This window comes from Manacus candei, unplaced genomic scaffold (assembly GCF_025592945.1).
Source record: "Manacus candei isolate 608988 ecotype Guabito, Panama unplaced genomic scaffold, ASM2559294v1 h1tg000037l, whole genome shotgun sequence".
Lineage (NCBI taxonomy): Eukaryota > Metazoa > Chordata > Aves > Passeriformes > Pipridae > Manacus > Manacus candei.
Genome location: NW_026138085.1, coordinates 12022963 through 12036851, shown reverse-complemented (window position 1 = coordinate 12036851; position 13889 = coordinate 12022963). Strand labels below are relative to the sequence as shown.

Genomic DNA, 13889 nt, shown 5'->3' with positions numbered 1-13889 from the left:
CTGCCATTGCTTTTTTTTTTTTTTTTTTTTAAAAAAAAAAAAGAAAAAAAAACCAAAAAGCAGCAAACCCCCAGAAAACCAAAAACACCCCCCAGTAAAGCACTATCCTGTGCCTATAAATTATCTAGTTTATGGTATAGGAGAAAAGACTTAATTGATATCTGAATTAAGAGCATCCCTTTTTAATGGGATGGGGATTGATTTGGAGTGATCCCGCCTGTCGGCATTGCCAGGGATGGGCCAACGGCATCTCCATCCTTGGAGTTCTGGGGGCAACAGCCTTGTCCTCCAGTTGCTGTGTGACCGTGGGGCGAGCTGCAGCCCTTTGGGGAGCACCTGGACCGCCTTGGGGAGCATTTACAGCCCTTGGGGGAGCCCCTGTACCTCTCTGGGGGCACTCACAGCCCTTTAGGAAACACAGGCACCCCTCTGGGGAGCGTCCTTCGGGCTTCTCTACTCCCCCGCAAGCCCTGGGACCCCGTTTAACCCCTTTTTAAGGGCTTTTAAGCCAATTTCCCACCGCGACTCCCCCACCGACGGCGGCTTCGGATCGCACTCCAGCGGCGCCCACCCAGGCACCCGCCGAGCCGCGGCACCCTCGGAGCGACTTCCTCAGGGAGCCATTAAGGGACAGTCATTAGCGGGGGGTCATTAGCGGGGGGTCATTAGTGGAAGGTCATTAGCGGGGGACGAGGGCGGGGCCTGCCTGGCGGTGGGCGGGGCCTGCAGGGGGCGGTGCCCACGAGGCCCCGCCCCCCGCGCGCGGAGCGGAAGTGCCGGAGTTGCCGCCCGGCGCCGCCGCCGAGCGCGGGCGAAAGTTGCGCTCCGGGAGCGCGGCGGGGGCGGCGGCACCGCTCCCTCCTCCCCAGCCCCAGCCCCAGCCCCGTCCCGCTCCTCGCCCCGCTCCCGGCGGCCGCCCCGATGCGGCGGAAGCAGAAGCGGCTGCTGCAGGCGGTGGGGCTGGCGCTGGCCGCCCTGGTGTTCTTGCCCAACGTGGGGCTGTGGTCCCTGTACCGCGAGCGGCAGCTGGAGGGCGGCGCGGCCGGCGGGGACGGGGCGGCCGCCGCGGGGGCAGCGGCGGGCGAGGCGCCGGTGAGTGGCGGCGATGGGGCGGTTGGAGCGGCCCCGGCTGTGCGGGGGGAGCCGCTGGGTGCGGGTCCGGGGGGGCTCCATCGCTCGGGGGGTGCGCGGGGCTGGGCGCGTCCCTCCGTGTCATCTCGGCAGGGATGGGGGGTGAGGAGCGTCGGCAGCCCCCAAAGAGGAGGGGGCGAGGGAGGGGAGCGGTGGTGGGTTGCTGTGTTCCCAAGGAAGGAGCTGTTTTGTGTATCCTGAGCTGTTTTCTCCATCCTGTGCTTGGGTTGGACGGGGAGCGCAAGTACTTTCTTGCGGGGACGGGAGGCTCTGCTTGCCTTTTTTTTTTTTTTTTTTTTTTTTTTTTGGCTGAGCTCGGTAAGGGAGCTCGGTAACGCAAGGTCTTTGCTTCTCGCGCCAAGGAGTAAGAAAGGGGAGCTTCTCCCATCCTTGCATAGGAAAGGACAGCAATTCCACCTTCCAAGGGTGTGCCTGGCTGCCACGTCTCTTCACCTGCCTTGGAAAGGTGTGGGGAGCAAACATCACCTGTTACCTGTTACAGCAGAGCTTAGGGCGGGGGCTGGCAGAAACTACCAGGTGGAGCTTGAAGATTATGTCCGTAGAGTGATTCTCCTTTGGGAAAAGAGAAGCGGATAACTCTTCCTTAGAGGCAGAGGATGCCTGCTGTATACGTGGCCTGAGGATGTTGTAACATACGACTGCATTCTTTTCTTGTCCCACTGGTGTAGTAGTAAATTTCACAGCCAAACCCTTCTGCACAGTGTGTGAGTCAGGGAGGCTGGATCACCCAAATTAGACGTTTGGAAGCTCCATTTAGCTGCAGTTACTTTTGGCTCTGTAATTGCTTTGTCCCCTTCTGGGTTTGGCTTTGTATCATTAAGAATGATTGGGACTTAAAAGCTTGAATTGTCAGTGGGTAACTATCAGTTCAGCTGTCACTCTCCAAGGCTTTGCTTGTTCAAAACCACTTAAAACTCTTAGTTGTCTAAATCTTTCCCTCCTTGGAGACTTGCTGCTATAACTGCACCGTAAAGGTGGAGAAACCTGCTGTGACAATTTCTGCTATGGGGGAGAGAATGCTCTCTAAGAGCTATAGTCAAAATGGGACTGAGCTCTTTTTTCCCCACGAGGAATGCTTTTTCAAATTCAAGCATTTAGTGCAAGTCTGGATGTAACCATGCTTATAGCTTTATAATGTCCCATGCTGGTGGGGAAAGGGTTCAGCTGTTGCCTGCCATAAAACATAAACCTGTAGCGAATCCTGCACAGAAGTCCCTTTGACATACACAGTGGTCATTTAATGCCTGGTGTTCCTGATGTTACTGCTTTATGCTTGTATTTCCATGGGATGCAGGGAATCTATTTTGCCTGACTGGTAAAAATCAAGCCCTGTGGTCCTGCTCCCATGGCTTCATGTGGCGTGATGTTCTGGCAAAATGAAAGACCTTTGTAAAATCATGTGTCCTCCAGAGGTAATGAGGAGCAAGTTGGTAATTATTCTTAGGAGGCTTCAAAGTGACAAGCTGACTTTTAGTATTTTTGGTCTTCCAAAATTGTCCTTGTGCTGTGGGCTATGGGTAGCTGTAAGCCAGGCAGTACCTCCCTGCTGACTCCCGTGTCTGTGCAGTGTTCTCAGTATTTAGACATCCTGTGCTGCCCATGTTGTACACAATGTCGACTCCATTTTTCTATGTCTCTTTAAAGTGTGGCAGCTGTCAGTGAATTGAGATCTGCTTTTGTTTCGATGGTGTGTTGAGCTGGGCGGGAAATGTCCGTACAGCAGGAAAATTTGCAATAAAACCTCTCTGCACTTGTGTAAATCAGAGTTACTGGGTTTTAGGCTGAAAGCTTCATCTTCCAGTCTAATTAACGTGGAGTTATGAGCTCCAGGGGGTCTGCAAGTGAAGATATACTTGTTTCGTGTGCCTGTTTTTCTGAAGGATTTGGCCCTGAAATGATATCTCTAGTTACATTGAGCAAGGGAAAACATACCCTAAAGGACAATGGGCTGTCTTGGTAAAAATAATTTCAAATGAAGCAGAATAAAAACAAACTAAATGTGATTTTGTTTTTTGTTTAGTTGTGTGGGTTTGTTTTACTGTTGTCATAGAGGTATCTGCCAGCTGACTGCAGAGAGTTTTTTGGGCATCCTCACATTCAATGATTCCAGCCTCTCTTTTTTGGTCCTGACAAGCATTCATGGGTTTTGCACTTACTAATCAACTTCCAGCTTGTAAATGAATATGCTGTTTGTCTGCCTGTTCCTGTAGCCATTCAGAAGAGCTGACTTCTTAATAAAAAAAACTCCAGATGAGAGGAGGCAATAATAATAAAAACTTATATTCATAGCAGTCAGAAAAGATTTTCTTCTGTTTCTGGCTTTAATTTGCCTTTTTGTGAAGCCTAATCTTTGAATTGAGGACATTTCCTATGTACTGCAGAACTGAGCTTCTCAATGAAATCTCTGTCCAGGCTCATTCTTTCTCTTTAAATGGTGTCTGCTGTTTCAGTCAGTGGTTTTATCTTTCAGAGTAACAGCAAAGGGGGGAAAAGGTTTTAAGAAACAGCTGATTTAAAGCTATAAAGCAATTCCTAGAATAGTGAGTTGTGATGCTAAAATTCTGAAGTTTGAAACCAGCTAGTTTTTGTTGTCTATCTGTGCTGCATGCTACCTTCAGAATAGTAATATATCACTATAGATGATTTTGCTTTATTTAATATTTCTAGTGCCTGTAACAAACGTGTCAGAAAATTAAGCAATCAGAAACCATGTAAATATATTCTAGGGAAGATTATTCTAAATGGTTTCTGTGGAAGTGCCTAGGCAGCTAATTGCTTCTGTATTTACATGTTCAGGGGAAACATTATGGTGGTTGAAAATAGTGTATTGCTTTAATAAGGAGGGTGAGGTCTGTGCTCTTTCCTTCTACCTTTGGGTTTGTTCTTTTGCAGCTCTGTGGGGCCCTTTTTGCTCTACAGAGAAGGGATGGCCTTAAGGCACAAAGGTCTTGGTCGTCCTGCAGATCTCTTTAGAAAAGCTGATGCATTGAGTGAATCCTCAGTACAGCTGTGGGCTCAGAAGTGGCCTCTGTCGCTATGTACAGTCACTGAGCAAATGAGATGATCTGGAAAGTCCTTTTTTCATGGTGCTTGTAACAGGTTTGGCTTTAGATGTGAATGGCGGTAACACGGTACTGAAGTGTTTTGCTGACAGCTTAGAAGCTCCTTAGACTTCATGACTGCACTGTTTGCTCACCACTATGAGTGTATCAGTGTGCTCATGGAATGCAGATTGACTTTTTTGTCGTTTCATCTTTTTCTTTTTTTAACAAGTATTCAATAAGTAAAAACATATGATCTGTAGGTGTGGGGGTAGGAAGAAGCAGCAAAAGAGATGCAGCTATTCCTTTTGTCTCTTGGATCTCTGCTGTCTGCCTCAGAGACTGCTGAGCATCCTCGGCCAAAATGTTTAATTGATGTGTGTGTGTGTAGTGTTGCAGTATGGAAACAACAGACGAGTTGGGTTGTGGGATGGTGGTTGATGTTTGGGCTAATGCAAGTATCTACATGACTTCTGATGCTGTGCAGAGATACTGCTCTGCACCTCTGTGGTCAGGCTGGAGATCCTCACTCTGTGTGATACCTGCTTTTCTGGGAATGTGGCATTTGAACTCAGAGAGATACTAAGCTTGAACATTTTTCTTTGAATTGCTGGCTGAAAGTGCTGTAGCAAATTAGCTGCCTTTCGTGGCAGAGCGTTTTTATCTGATATGATGAATGCTTTATGGAGTCGCCCTGTAGCTTGTTGTAGCAGTAATTTGTGCTCTATAAATTAACTCAGGAGCATGATGGAAGTGTATAAATCACATCGGTGATTGTGTGGTGCCCTCTGCTGCCAGCAGGCTGGAGTGAAGTGGGGTGCTCCTGCCTGCTGCTTCCTTGGGAATGAGAAACCAACTGCAAACCTGTGATTGAAAAAGGGTTTGTGAGAATGCTGCTTTTGGAGTTTGGGGTCATAAACTTTGGCTTTAGTGCAATTGAGCTTAAAGTTTCCAGCCACTATTGATGAAAATGTAGTCCTAGTGATGAGCTGAGTGGGGAGTGATGCTGCTGCTTGTGGCCTCCTCAGCAGAGGAAGATGATGGGCTTTGCTGTTCTGACCCTGGGGGCAGCTGTGAAGTTGTCAAGGTTTGTCAGCTATTATGTTGTTGTTGGCAAAAGCTGATAAGGAAGAGGATGTCTGTTAAACAACAGATTCTGTGCTGCCAAGGCTGTGGAGGGAGGAGAAGGGAAAAGTGAGAGGAAAACCTTTCTGTTCTCTGCCAGCCAGAGGTAAATAGAACAACCAGCTCCCTGTACGTCATAGGCAGATTCCTTTGTCAATTAGACTGGTCATGTCCTAGACCTTCCTGCTGCTCCTGTCTGGGGCCTGGCTCCTCACAGACCTCTTGGAGATTGCCACGTTGGCAGTTGTGTTTGCCAGTCACTCATGAGCTCATGTAAAGGAAAACTTTGAAAAGCTTCTTTTCTAAGTATGGTGTAAAACAGTCGGCATCTAAGGACTGAAGTGCAAGTGCTAGAGCTGAACAAGCCTGTTTTAATTTAAGAGTGACTGATTCCCAGCATGGGCTTGTCTTCAGTTGATCACTTCAGTGCACTCGTGAAACAAGGAGGGTGTCCTGAGCTAGAGAAGTATGGCCTGTACTCTTGATTGGCCAAGTGAGCTGAAGTGAATGTGAAGTGTCTAAACCATCTCACAGCTGCAAAGTGCAAAGTAAAATTTGGAAAAAGTGTTTATTAGGAAACGAGCTTTCAGTGGCCTTCACTCAAGGTCTCAGTGTGGTAATCTTCTGTAATGGCAGCACAGGCCTGAATGAACAAATGGGCTCTATTGTATGTCTCCTATGCTGTGTGAAAATAAAAGGTTTATTATACTTGGTGCTCCTTATTATGGAGCAGGTCCTGTTTTTGGAAGAGTGGTTCTGTTTCACCATTCAAACATGCTCTACATGCAATTCTTAATCACTACAATGGTGACCTCTCTTCATAGAAGGAAGGTTTCTGCAGCAAAACTTTTTGGCTCCTGATACCTGAACTACACTTTAGGTCGCTAGTGAAAATCATGTGGTGATCTCCAGAGCTGTGTGTTTTTCCTGTATGAATATGAATCAAATTGTGAGAGACAGCAAGATTTAAGAGCAACTAGAGTTGTAAATTTCCTGCCAGATAACTGCCATGTATTTGACTAAGAGGACTGCAAAACTAACAGGAAGTTTATAACCACCCTGATGAGTGTTGGTGAAATTAGGCAGAAAAATGCTATCAACCAGACTTTTAGTTATGTAGTGTCATCTTCTCCTCCCTGTTTGAGTACAGTTACAGACATCACTACAAAAAGATGAAGAACTGCAGTTTACCTTCCCGTCGCTCTGTATTTGCTCCTTTGTGGAGCCAACTGTAACCTCACTGGGTAAAAACAGATCCTGTCTAACTCAAACACTGAGGAAATTGTATCCAGGTGTTAAAGCAGGCTGCTCTCTGCTCCTGTTTCTGTGCAACCTTTTCCTGTACCAGGTGACACAGGCAAGCAGCCTTCAGCCTCTGTCTGGGAAGTACAGAGCTGGTGGGGTGCATTAGGAGTTGGTAGGAGGGATTCCACTGTGTGCTTGAAATATCACTAGGAAAAAAAAATATGCTGCAGGAATTTGTTTTGATTCCCTATGAAAGCAGGTGTTTCAACCTGCAAGCTTGTTATCCTGTGGATTTTAGTGGAGCTGTCGCTGGTAGGCTTTTATGGAGTGCACCTCAACTGGAGTGTGCTGTGCTGCTTCATGGTACTTCAGTGCAGTGTAAATGCTCCTGTAAACAAAGCTGCTGTGATATTTGCCATCAGAGGACACTCTCTTTCTCTAGTGTCCGTCATGCTTCATGTTTCCATCCTGTTAACTCTGCAGAGTGACCCGAGTTAGCGATGCTTTTGTTCAATAGTAGCATGAATAATGCACAATCCTTCGAACACACTGGGAGAGAGGTGGCTGCAGTCACTCTGTGCAAATGAAATCTTTTAATAGTAATAGGTCCACTCAGGTCAAGTGGCCTGAGTCTGTGTGTACATTTTCTTCTGGATCACCTTTTCTAGAAAACTAGAAAGAAATTTTTCCATGACTGAATGGATCAAAAGCTGGCTGTTCTGATGGGATATACTGCGGTGGGAAGCAGATATTAATGATTATTTAAATAGCCATTCATTTACTTTAGTCAGATTGAGGTAGATTGGGTTAAAGCTGAATAGTTACTTTCTGTTAATTTTGTATCTATCTCTTCCTATTCTGGAATCAAATCGGGAATAGTCTTTCTACCCTACATTTGCACTTTGTCTTAACCTGAGCTATCATGTCTGGACAGAATGATTTCAGTCAGTCCTAGTGCAGTTTGGCCACTCACATATTCCTTCTGGATACAGCTTGACCTGGGATTCCTCTGCTATAAAAAGACATTCTGACTTGCCTTCAGGTCCCAGATCGTGTGCAAAACCAATAGCTGTTGGTGGAGATTTTTAACAGTTAAGGGATAGTGTGAACCTATGTGTGAATCTGTTTATCAGGTTTCACAGATTCCTGAGTAAGTCCTGGTGCCTGAGTCACTTTCAAGAATGTAACAGTGTGATGCCTAATTTCCAAATCCAGGGATAGTAGCCCCCACTTTCTAATTTTGATTTTTTTTATATTCTGCTTTCGGAGTGCCTTTTGTCTTGTTGGCAGTGAAAAAACTTCCATATTCTCTGTTATTTGTTTAAGTCTGTGTTGAGTCTGTGGTTTTACCTTCCCATTTGGCCTGTTGTCATGACTTCTTACAACGCAGGGAGCAAATAAGTGCTACTGGTCCTGCTTTATTCGACATGAAGCTTGACCTGTCAGGGGCAATGATATCTTTTCTATCAGTGTAACCCACACTCATGGTGGTATTTCCTGCATTTGTGTTACCCTGGCTAGATGATGGATAGGTAACAAGGAATGGAGTGTTTATCTACGCAGCTTTGTTAAGAATATAAGTAGTACTGGATATCAAATTATGGCTGACTTGTCAGACTGTGCCTCTTTTGTTAGATTTAGAGGGTCTGGCAAGCGATTGGAGAAAGCTACAGATCAGTAAATCAATACATAGCACAATGAGTTGCCAGACAGCCCTCCTTTTCAAATGCCTGGGTAGAAAAGTAACTTCTGCTGTGTCTGAGATCTGCTGGTAGATCTGCATCCAAAGTCCTGTGCACCCCCTAAAATACAAGAAATGGGTCACTTGACATATCTCCTTATTGTTCATAAACTTGATAAAGCTTTAAATTGCAGCTTCAAAGAGGGGAGGTCTACCATTTCTTGGTCCTTAAATTTGCTTTTCTTTCTAAATAATTAGCTCTCTTCTCTGCCCTTTTACAGTTCCTTCATTTTCTCTAATCTTAGCTCCAGGTTATAAGAGAGCTCTCTAGAGCATATATCTATAATTAAGGCTTTTTAACCACAGTTACAATGGAGTATAAGTGGTGCTCTGGTCTTGCCAATATCCAAGGAAGAAACTTGCTTCATTATAAAAGTTGTTGATTTTATTACAACTAAAATCTCCACTATCCCTCTCATGGAGTTTCCTCTGTTACTTCTTCATACCCTCCTGCTTTGGTAAGTTATCTTTCTAAGGCTGATGACCATTAATGGCCTATCATCTGTAACTCACAAGAATAAAAAGGTTTTATGCAGTCTGCCTGTCATTTTCTTGGAAATGCAGGCTGCCAGCTATTGTGAGTAGTGTCCCTCATGAGTACATTCAGAAAACCTGAGAGTTTAAAATGGAAACCCTGTTTTAAGCAAATTCATGTCACTCCTGTGGATATTATGGTTCTTCCCTTGGCCAGAAGTAGAAAGCAAAGGAAGGGAAGGAGGTTGAAGGCAGCGAGGGCTTGACTGTGTAGTGCTGCCCAGTCTGGTGCAGAAAGTCACTCTTAATGTCACCAAATAAGTTGACTGTCTTCCAGTTGTGACTTCTTATTAATTTTTCAGCTTTAATACTTTTCTCTTTGCGATTAGCAGACGTAGCAGAAAGCAACTTCTAAAAACTGTCTCTCAAGACAGTGAATTCTGGCATCCTTCCCTGCTAAGCTGAGCATTGCTTCTGCAGGGAGATAACTAATTTCTCTTCAAAGCCTTATCCCTCAACACTAATGTGTATTTCTCATGTGTCTGTCACGTGTAGCTGATGTAGCAGGGAGTGACCTGACATGTTTCCCTGATGTAGCTTTCAAAGACAGACCTTGTCCTGTTCTGTGTGGTTGCAGATCACAAGGCAACTGCTGAAGTGAAACTTCCCAAAGGCATTTCAGAATACTTTTTTAAGTACACAGAAACTGCACTATTTACTGAAATAGTGACCAGCAAAGGGGTTAAATTTCAAACAAATATTTGAACTAGTGTCTTTATTTAGGATGCCTATAGATGAACTGTCTTCCTGCTGGAGAGTTATTTGATCATAAAAATAAAAGATTCACAGAATCTTATTCACAGAATAACAGTAAATCAGTCTGTCTCCTGCAAGAACTTTCTGGATGCATGAAATGTTCTTTCTTGTTTGTGTACTCTCCCATTCCAAAAAATCTGATTATATTGGCATTTTTTCTTTGTTAGTCAAAGTCTCGTGATGTTTTTGGGCTTTACCAGGTCTGGATGCGCTGTCAGCTGTTCCTCCTCCATGCAGAGCTGCTTTGCTTTTGCCCTCTTGAACAACGATTTTTACAAGATTAGGTTGCTATGAAAGTTCTGCTCTGCTTGATCTCTAAAGCCTGAAATCCTTTGCTTGCAGTTATGTGTCCAAGCTAAGGTGACTTTTCAAAGGAAAGTCATCTTGTTCTCCATCTTTGCTTATGATTATTCAGAAGATTTAACATTTAAAACCTCTAGTAGTAGCCAGTCTTGTTTTTTTCCAGTGGAAGATCACATAAGCTTGTCTTTGTATAAATCACCTTTACTTGTGTTCAGATCCTTTTGGGAGGTTACTTTTAGCTAGTTCATAACACTAGGGAGATAGTTTTTCTCTATGGTGGCAAAGAGGTAGTTTTTCCCTTTCTTGAGCTTCCCTAACATTTCTCAGCCTTCAGATGAAGTCCAAAGAAGAAATATTCACAGGGACTAGTAAGCATGAGCTGTTTCTTAATAAATAAAACAGGTGAAACAGAGTTTGAGTGTTCTTAATGTTTAGAGCAAAGTTTTCAAAGATGACTTAGAGTGTGATGTTCCTTTGAAAAATAAGAGTCTTAGTTGACTTTGATCTAGGGTATGATATAAAAATAACCACGTAACCAGGACTGGCATCCCATAAGATTTTTTTTTTTTTTTTTGGAGGTTCTTTATTATTTTTAAAAGAGTGAGCAGCTCCTTCATTTCTGCTCAGACTGACTTTAATCTTAACTCTGCTTCCTTGGAAGTGGCTTTCTTTAGAGATTGTACTTGCAGCTCAGATGAGTACAAGCAAAATATATTCCCTCACTAAAGAAAATCAGAACCCCTAAAACTAGATAAATACAGACATAATGATGTTGTAAAGGGCTTCTGTTAGGCATGTCAGTTATTTTCTGTAACATTACAGAAGGTCACTTAAATTTAGCCTGACTGTCACTTCATGTTAGCCACTATGTAACAGGCTTATTCAGGATCTCAAAAAGAAGTGAACCCTGTGATTATCTCCTGTCTTCTCATTTATCTTCCAGGTGGCCTGTTGCCAGTGTTTCGTATGTGATAGCCAAGTAATAAGGGGTAACTCTTTTTTTTTCCACTCCTGCTTATGTTGGTTTTGCTGATCCACCAAATACACTCTGGACTGCCACTTCCCTTTGATTCTCAGACTGTGGTTTACTGTGTTAGAAATATCTGAAACTCCTGCTGATGTTTTGCTACTGCATGCTGCCTATTTTTTATGTGTGTGTGGCTGTTTTGGAAACTGTTTCAAGGTACTAATTTAGCCTGGAAAGAGAAATCTCCCTTCAGAAAACCAGCATCTGCTCACAGGTCTTGTTCACAGCAGTAAAGAAGTCATATTGGTACAATTCAAGTGTTTGGAATGATACTTCTCAACATTATTTTGTTTGCTTGATACTGAGGGCATGGAAGCAAACTGCAAAAATATCTGCAAAGTATTAGAAGACCTGGGATTTTGGTGCAGAAACTGGCTGAAGTGTATCTGGTTGTATGCACGAAGACCAGGGAACTATTCAGATAATCATTGTTGCCAATTTGCTGCTGTTGCTGCTGATTTTTGGAAACGTGGTTCTTTACCCCTTCTGCCCCAGATTGTTTCTGATCTTCAAACGTGGGTTGTGGGCTCTACTAATGGGGATGTGGAAGATTGGGAAAGTCTTATCTGCAGTGTGTGAAGGTCCTACTTGTGTTGTCCTTGATTTTGTTTGCTGCAGGGTATCTGTGTATAAAAGATAACAAGTTTTCATTCATCATATTTCCTGCAAATAGGAACTTGGGCCTGCTGATTACAGAAAAAGAGTCCTTGACAAAGCAATTACAAAGTAACAGGAAAACGTCTTGAACCTCTATCTGTGCCAAGATCCTTTTTCATGCATTTTGGACAAAGCTGTTAACAGCATAAACTAATACTGGTCATCATGAGTGAAAGGCCTAAGCTCTGGAAACAAGTGATGTCTTGTGGTTTTTCAAGTGCTGATATTTTTATACTAAGAGGCTGCTCATGGTAGAACTGCATCTGAGAATCTGGGAATTGATGTACGTGAGCAGAGAGCACTGGCATTGCTGATAAATTAACTGGGAATTGTCAGTCATATAAAAGAACTCAAATATTGGCTTAACCCAAAAAATGTGAAATTAAATAGAAAAGTACAGATTTTCTCTCTGGATATTTGAAAACAATAACAAGTCATGTGAAAACTTGTTTTAAAAATTATTTCTAGAGGGTATGAGTTTTCCAGCCTAATGCAGTGAAGTCTATTTTTATAGTCCTTTGAAAACAAAACCTGACAGACCATATTTGCCAGCACTTATATTGCTCTGGTGACAGTGCTTCTTTTTAAAGCATGCCAGAGGAAATGCTCTGTGCTGGAGCATATGTCAGTGATTAGTGGGACCAGTGCTGCAGGATGAAGTGGAAGAAATATGGTTGTCTGAGGAAAAAGCTGAATGGACAGAACATGAGAAATGTAGTGGTTTATGGATCAGTTTTAGGGTAGGAATGGAAAATAGTTATTTTTAGGGTTATCTGTGTGTAGCTAACGTGCTGTCTTCCAAATCAGTAAAAGTTTAACCAAGGGAACAACTGGTGCTTTTCTCTGTATGTTTTCCCTTAATTTCTTCTTCATTTAGAAAATTATTGTCCCTTTGAATCTGTGACTGTTTATGTAATGTAGGTATTTGCGTGCTCAGGGTGAACTAGAAAACCCCAGGAAATGAGAGACGTTGGTACCCAACTTTTTGTAAATTTGAGCCTAAGTGGATTTAAGGGCTGAGGCAGAGAAGGATCCTCAGGAATCAGCTGATTTGCTCCAGACTTGACATCGTGGGTCCAGAGTTCTTGCCAGTCAAGCCCCTGGGGTGTGTGCTCACATTTTTCTTCTGGATAGCTCTTGCCACTTCCTTCTCCCCCCAGAAGCCCAGCAGCCATCCTTGGCATCAAGAACCTCTTGTGAAGGACACTGAGGTCAGAGCACAGCTCTCAGCCCCGAGTTCTGCACGAGCCACGTGGGACTCTGGGTACTTGCATTTGAAGCCTGAGGTGAAGGGGAGAGGAGGAGGAGGATGGTGCCCTGCTGCTCTTCCTCAGGGATCATTGATGGCTTTTGCTCAAGGGCTGCAGTGCAGTAGATGCAACCCTCAGTTGAGTTTGCCTCCTGCTTTAACCATGGAAAATAACAGAGAAGTGTGTTATTTGCCTCCCTGCTCTGTGTTTGAGAGGAACAGCTCAGGCATGAAGGTGTGCAAACAGGTATGAGTGATTCATGTGCAATACAGAGGCCACGTTGCACGTAAAGCACATACCCAAGACCAGGAGAAATCAGGTCAAAAACCTGTTGTTCCCAGTTGTTTTGAATGTGATCCTGAAGGTGCCCACACACTTTACTCATGGACACAGGCCCCACTGTGGGAATTGCAAGGCTGAAAGTTGAACTGAGAGTTGCATAGCATGGCAATATTGAAGTTTCTTGTATATTTAGCCCTTGACCTCATAGGTGTAGTCATCACTCCAGTGCTGTGAAAAAATGTTCTCCTGCCTTGTCCTGTTCTTTGTATCTTGTCACTTATGTTGGATTACTCAGAAATATTTTCTTTTCTGTATAAATGGGAGCAAAATGAAAATGCCCTGTTCCCTTTGTCACAATTGATGCCTGTATTTGAACGTTGCCAGTATTTGTTTATGAAAACTGCTGGTTTTCCTCTCTGAAATCTTTTTGTCAAAGCAGCTCAGTGCAACTTGGATTAAGGGAAGTCACAAGAGGTTAGAGAATCTCTGAAAACTAGAAAAAGGATGCATTAGACTGCTGCATAGAATTACCCAGCCAGTATCAAAATGAGACTGCTACTTTTTGCAAAGTAGACATTTGGCTATTAATATTTTGAAATATAATGCAAGAAGCCAAGTTATATCCAATTAAATCGAAGTTATAAAATAATTGTCTCGAGTTCATTACACCTATGACTTACCTGCCTTATACTATTTATTTGTGTAGAACTTCCCCTCACATTTAAGAGTTTTTAAATCTATTTTAGCTCTGTTTTTTGCTACCCTGCAAAGTTCTT

General features: G+C 43.7%; 1 protein-coding gene across 1 annotated transcript in view; it reads left to right on the top strand.

The window, feature by feature from the left end:
- Nucleotides 1-757: 757 nt before the first annotated feature.
- The window catches only part of GALNT10 (polypeptide N-acetylgalactosaminyltransferase 10), an 82462-nt gene continuing 69330 nt past the window's right edge, over nucleotides 758-13889 (top strand). The window contains exon 1 of the mRNA XM_051793467.1: nucleotides 758-1092. Coding sequence (XP_051649427.1) covers nucleotides 922-1092 — 171 coding nt within the window. The 5' untranslated portion in view covers nucleotides 758-921. The remainder of the gene's footprint in view (nucleotides 1093-13889) is intronic.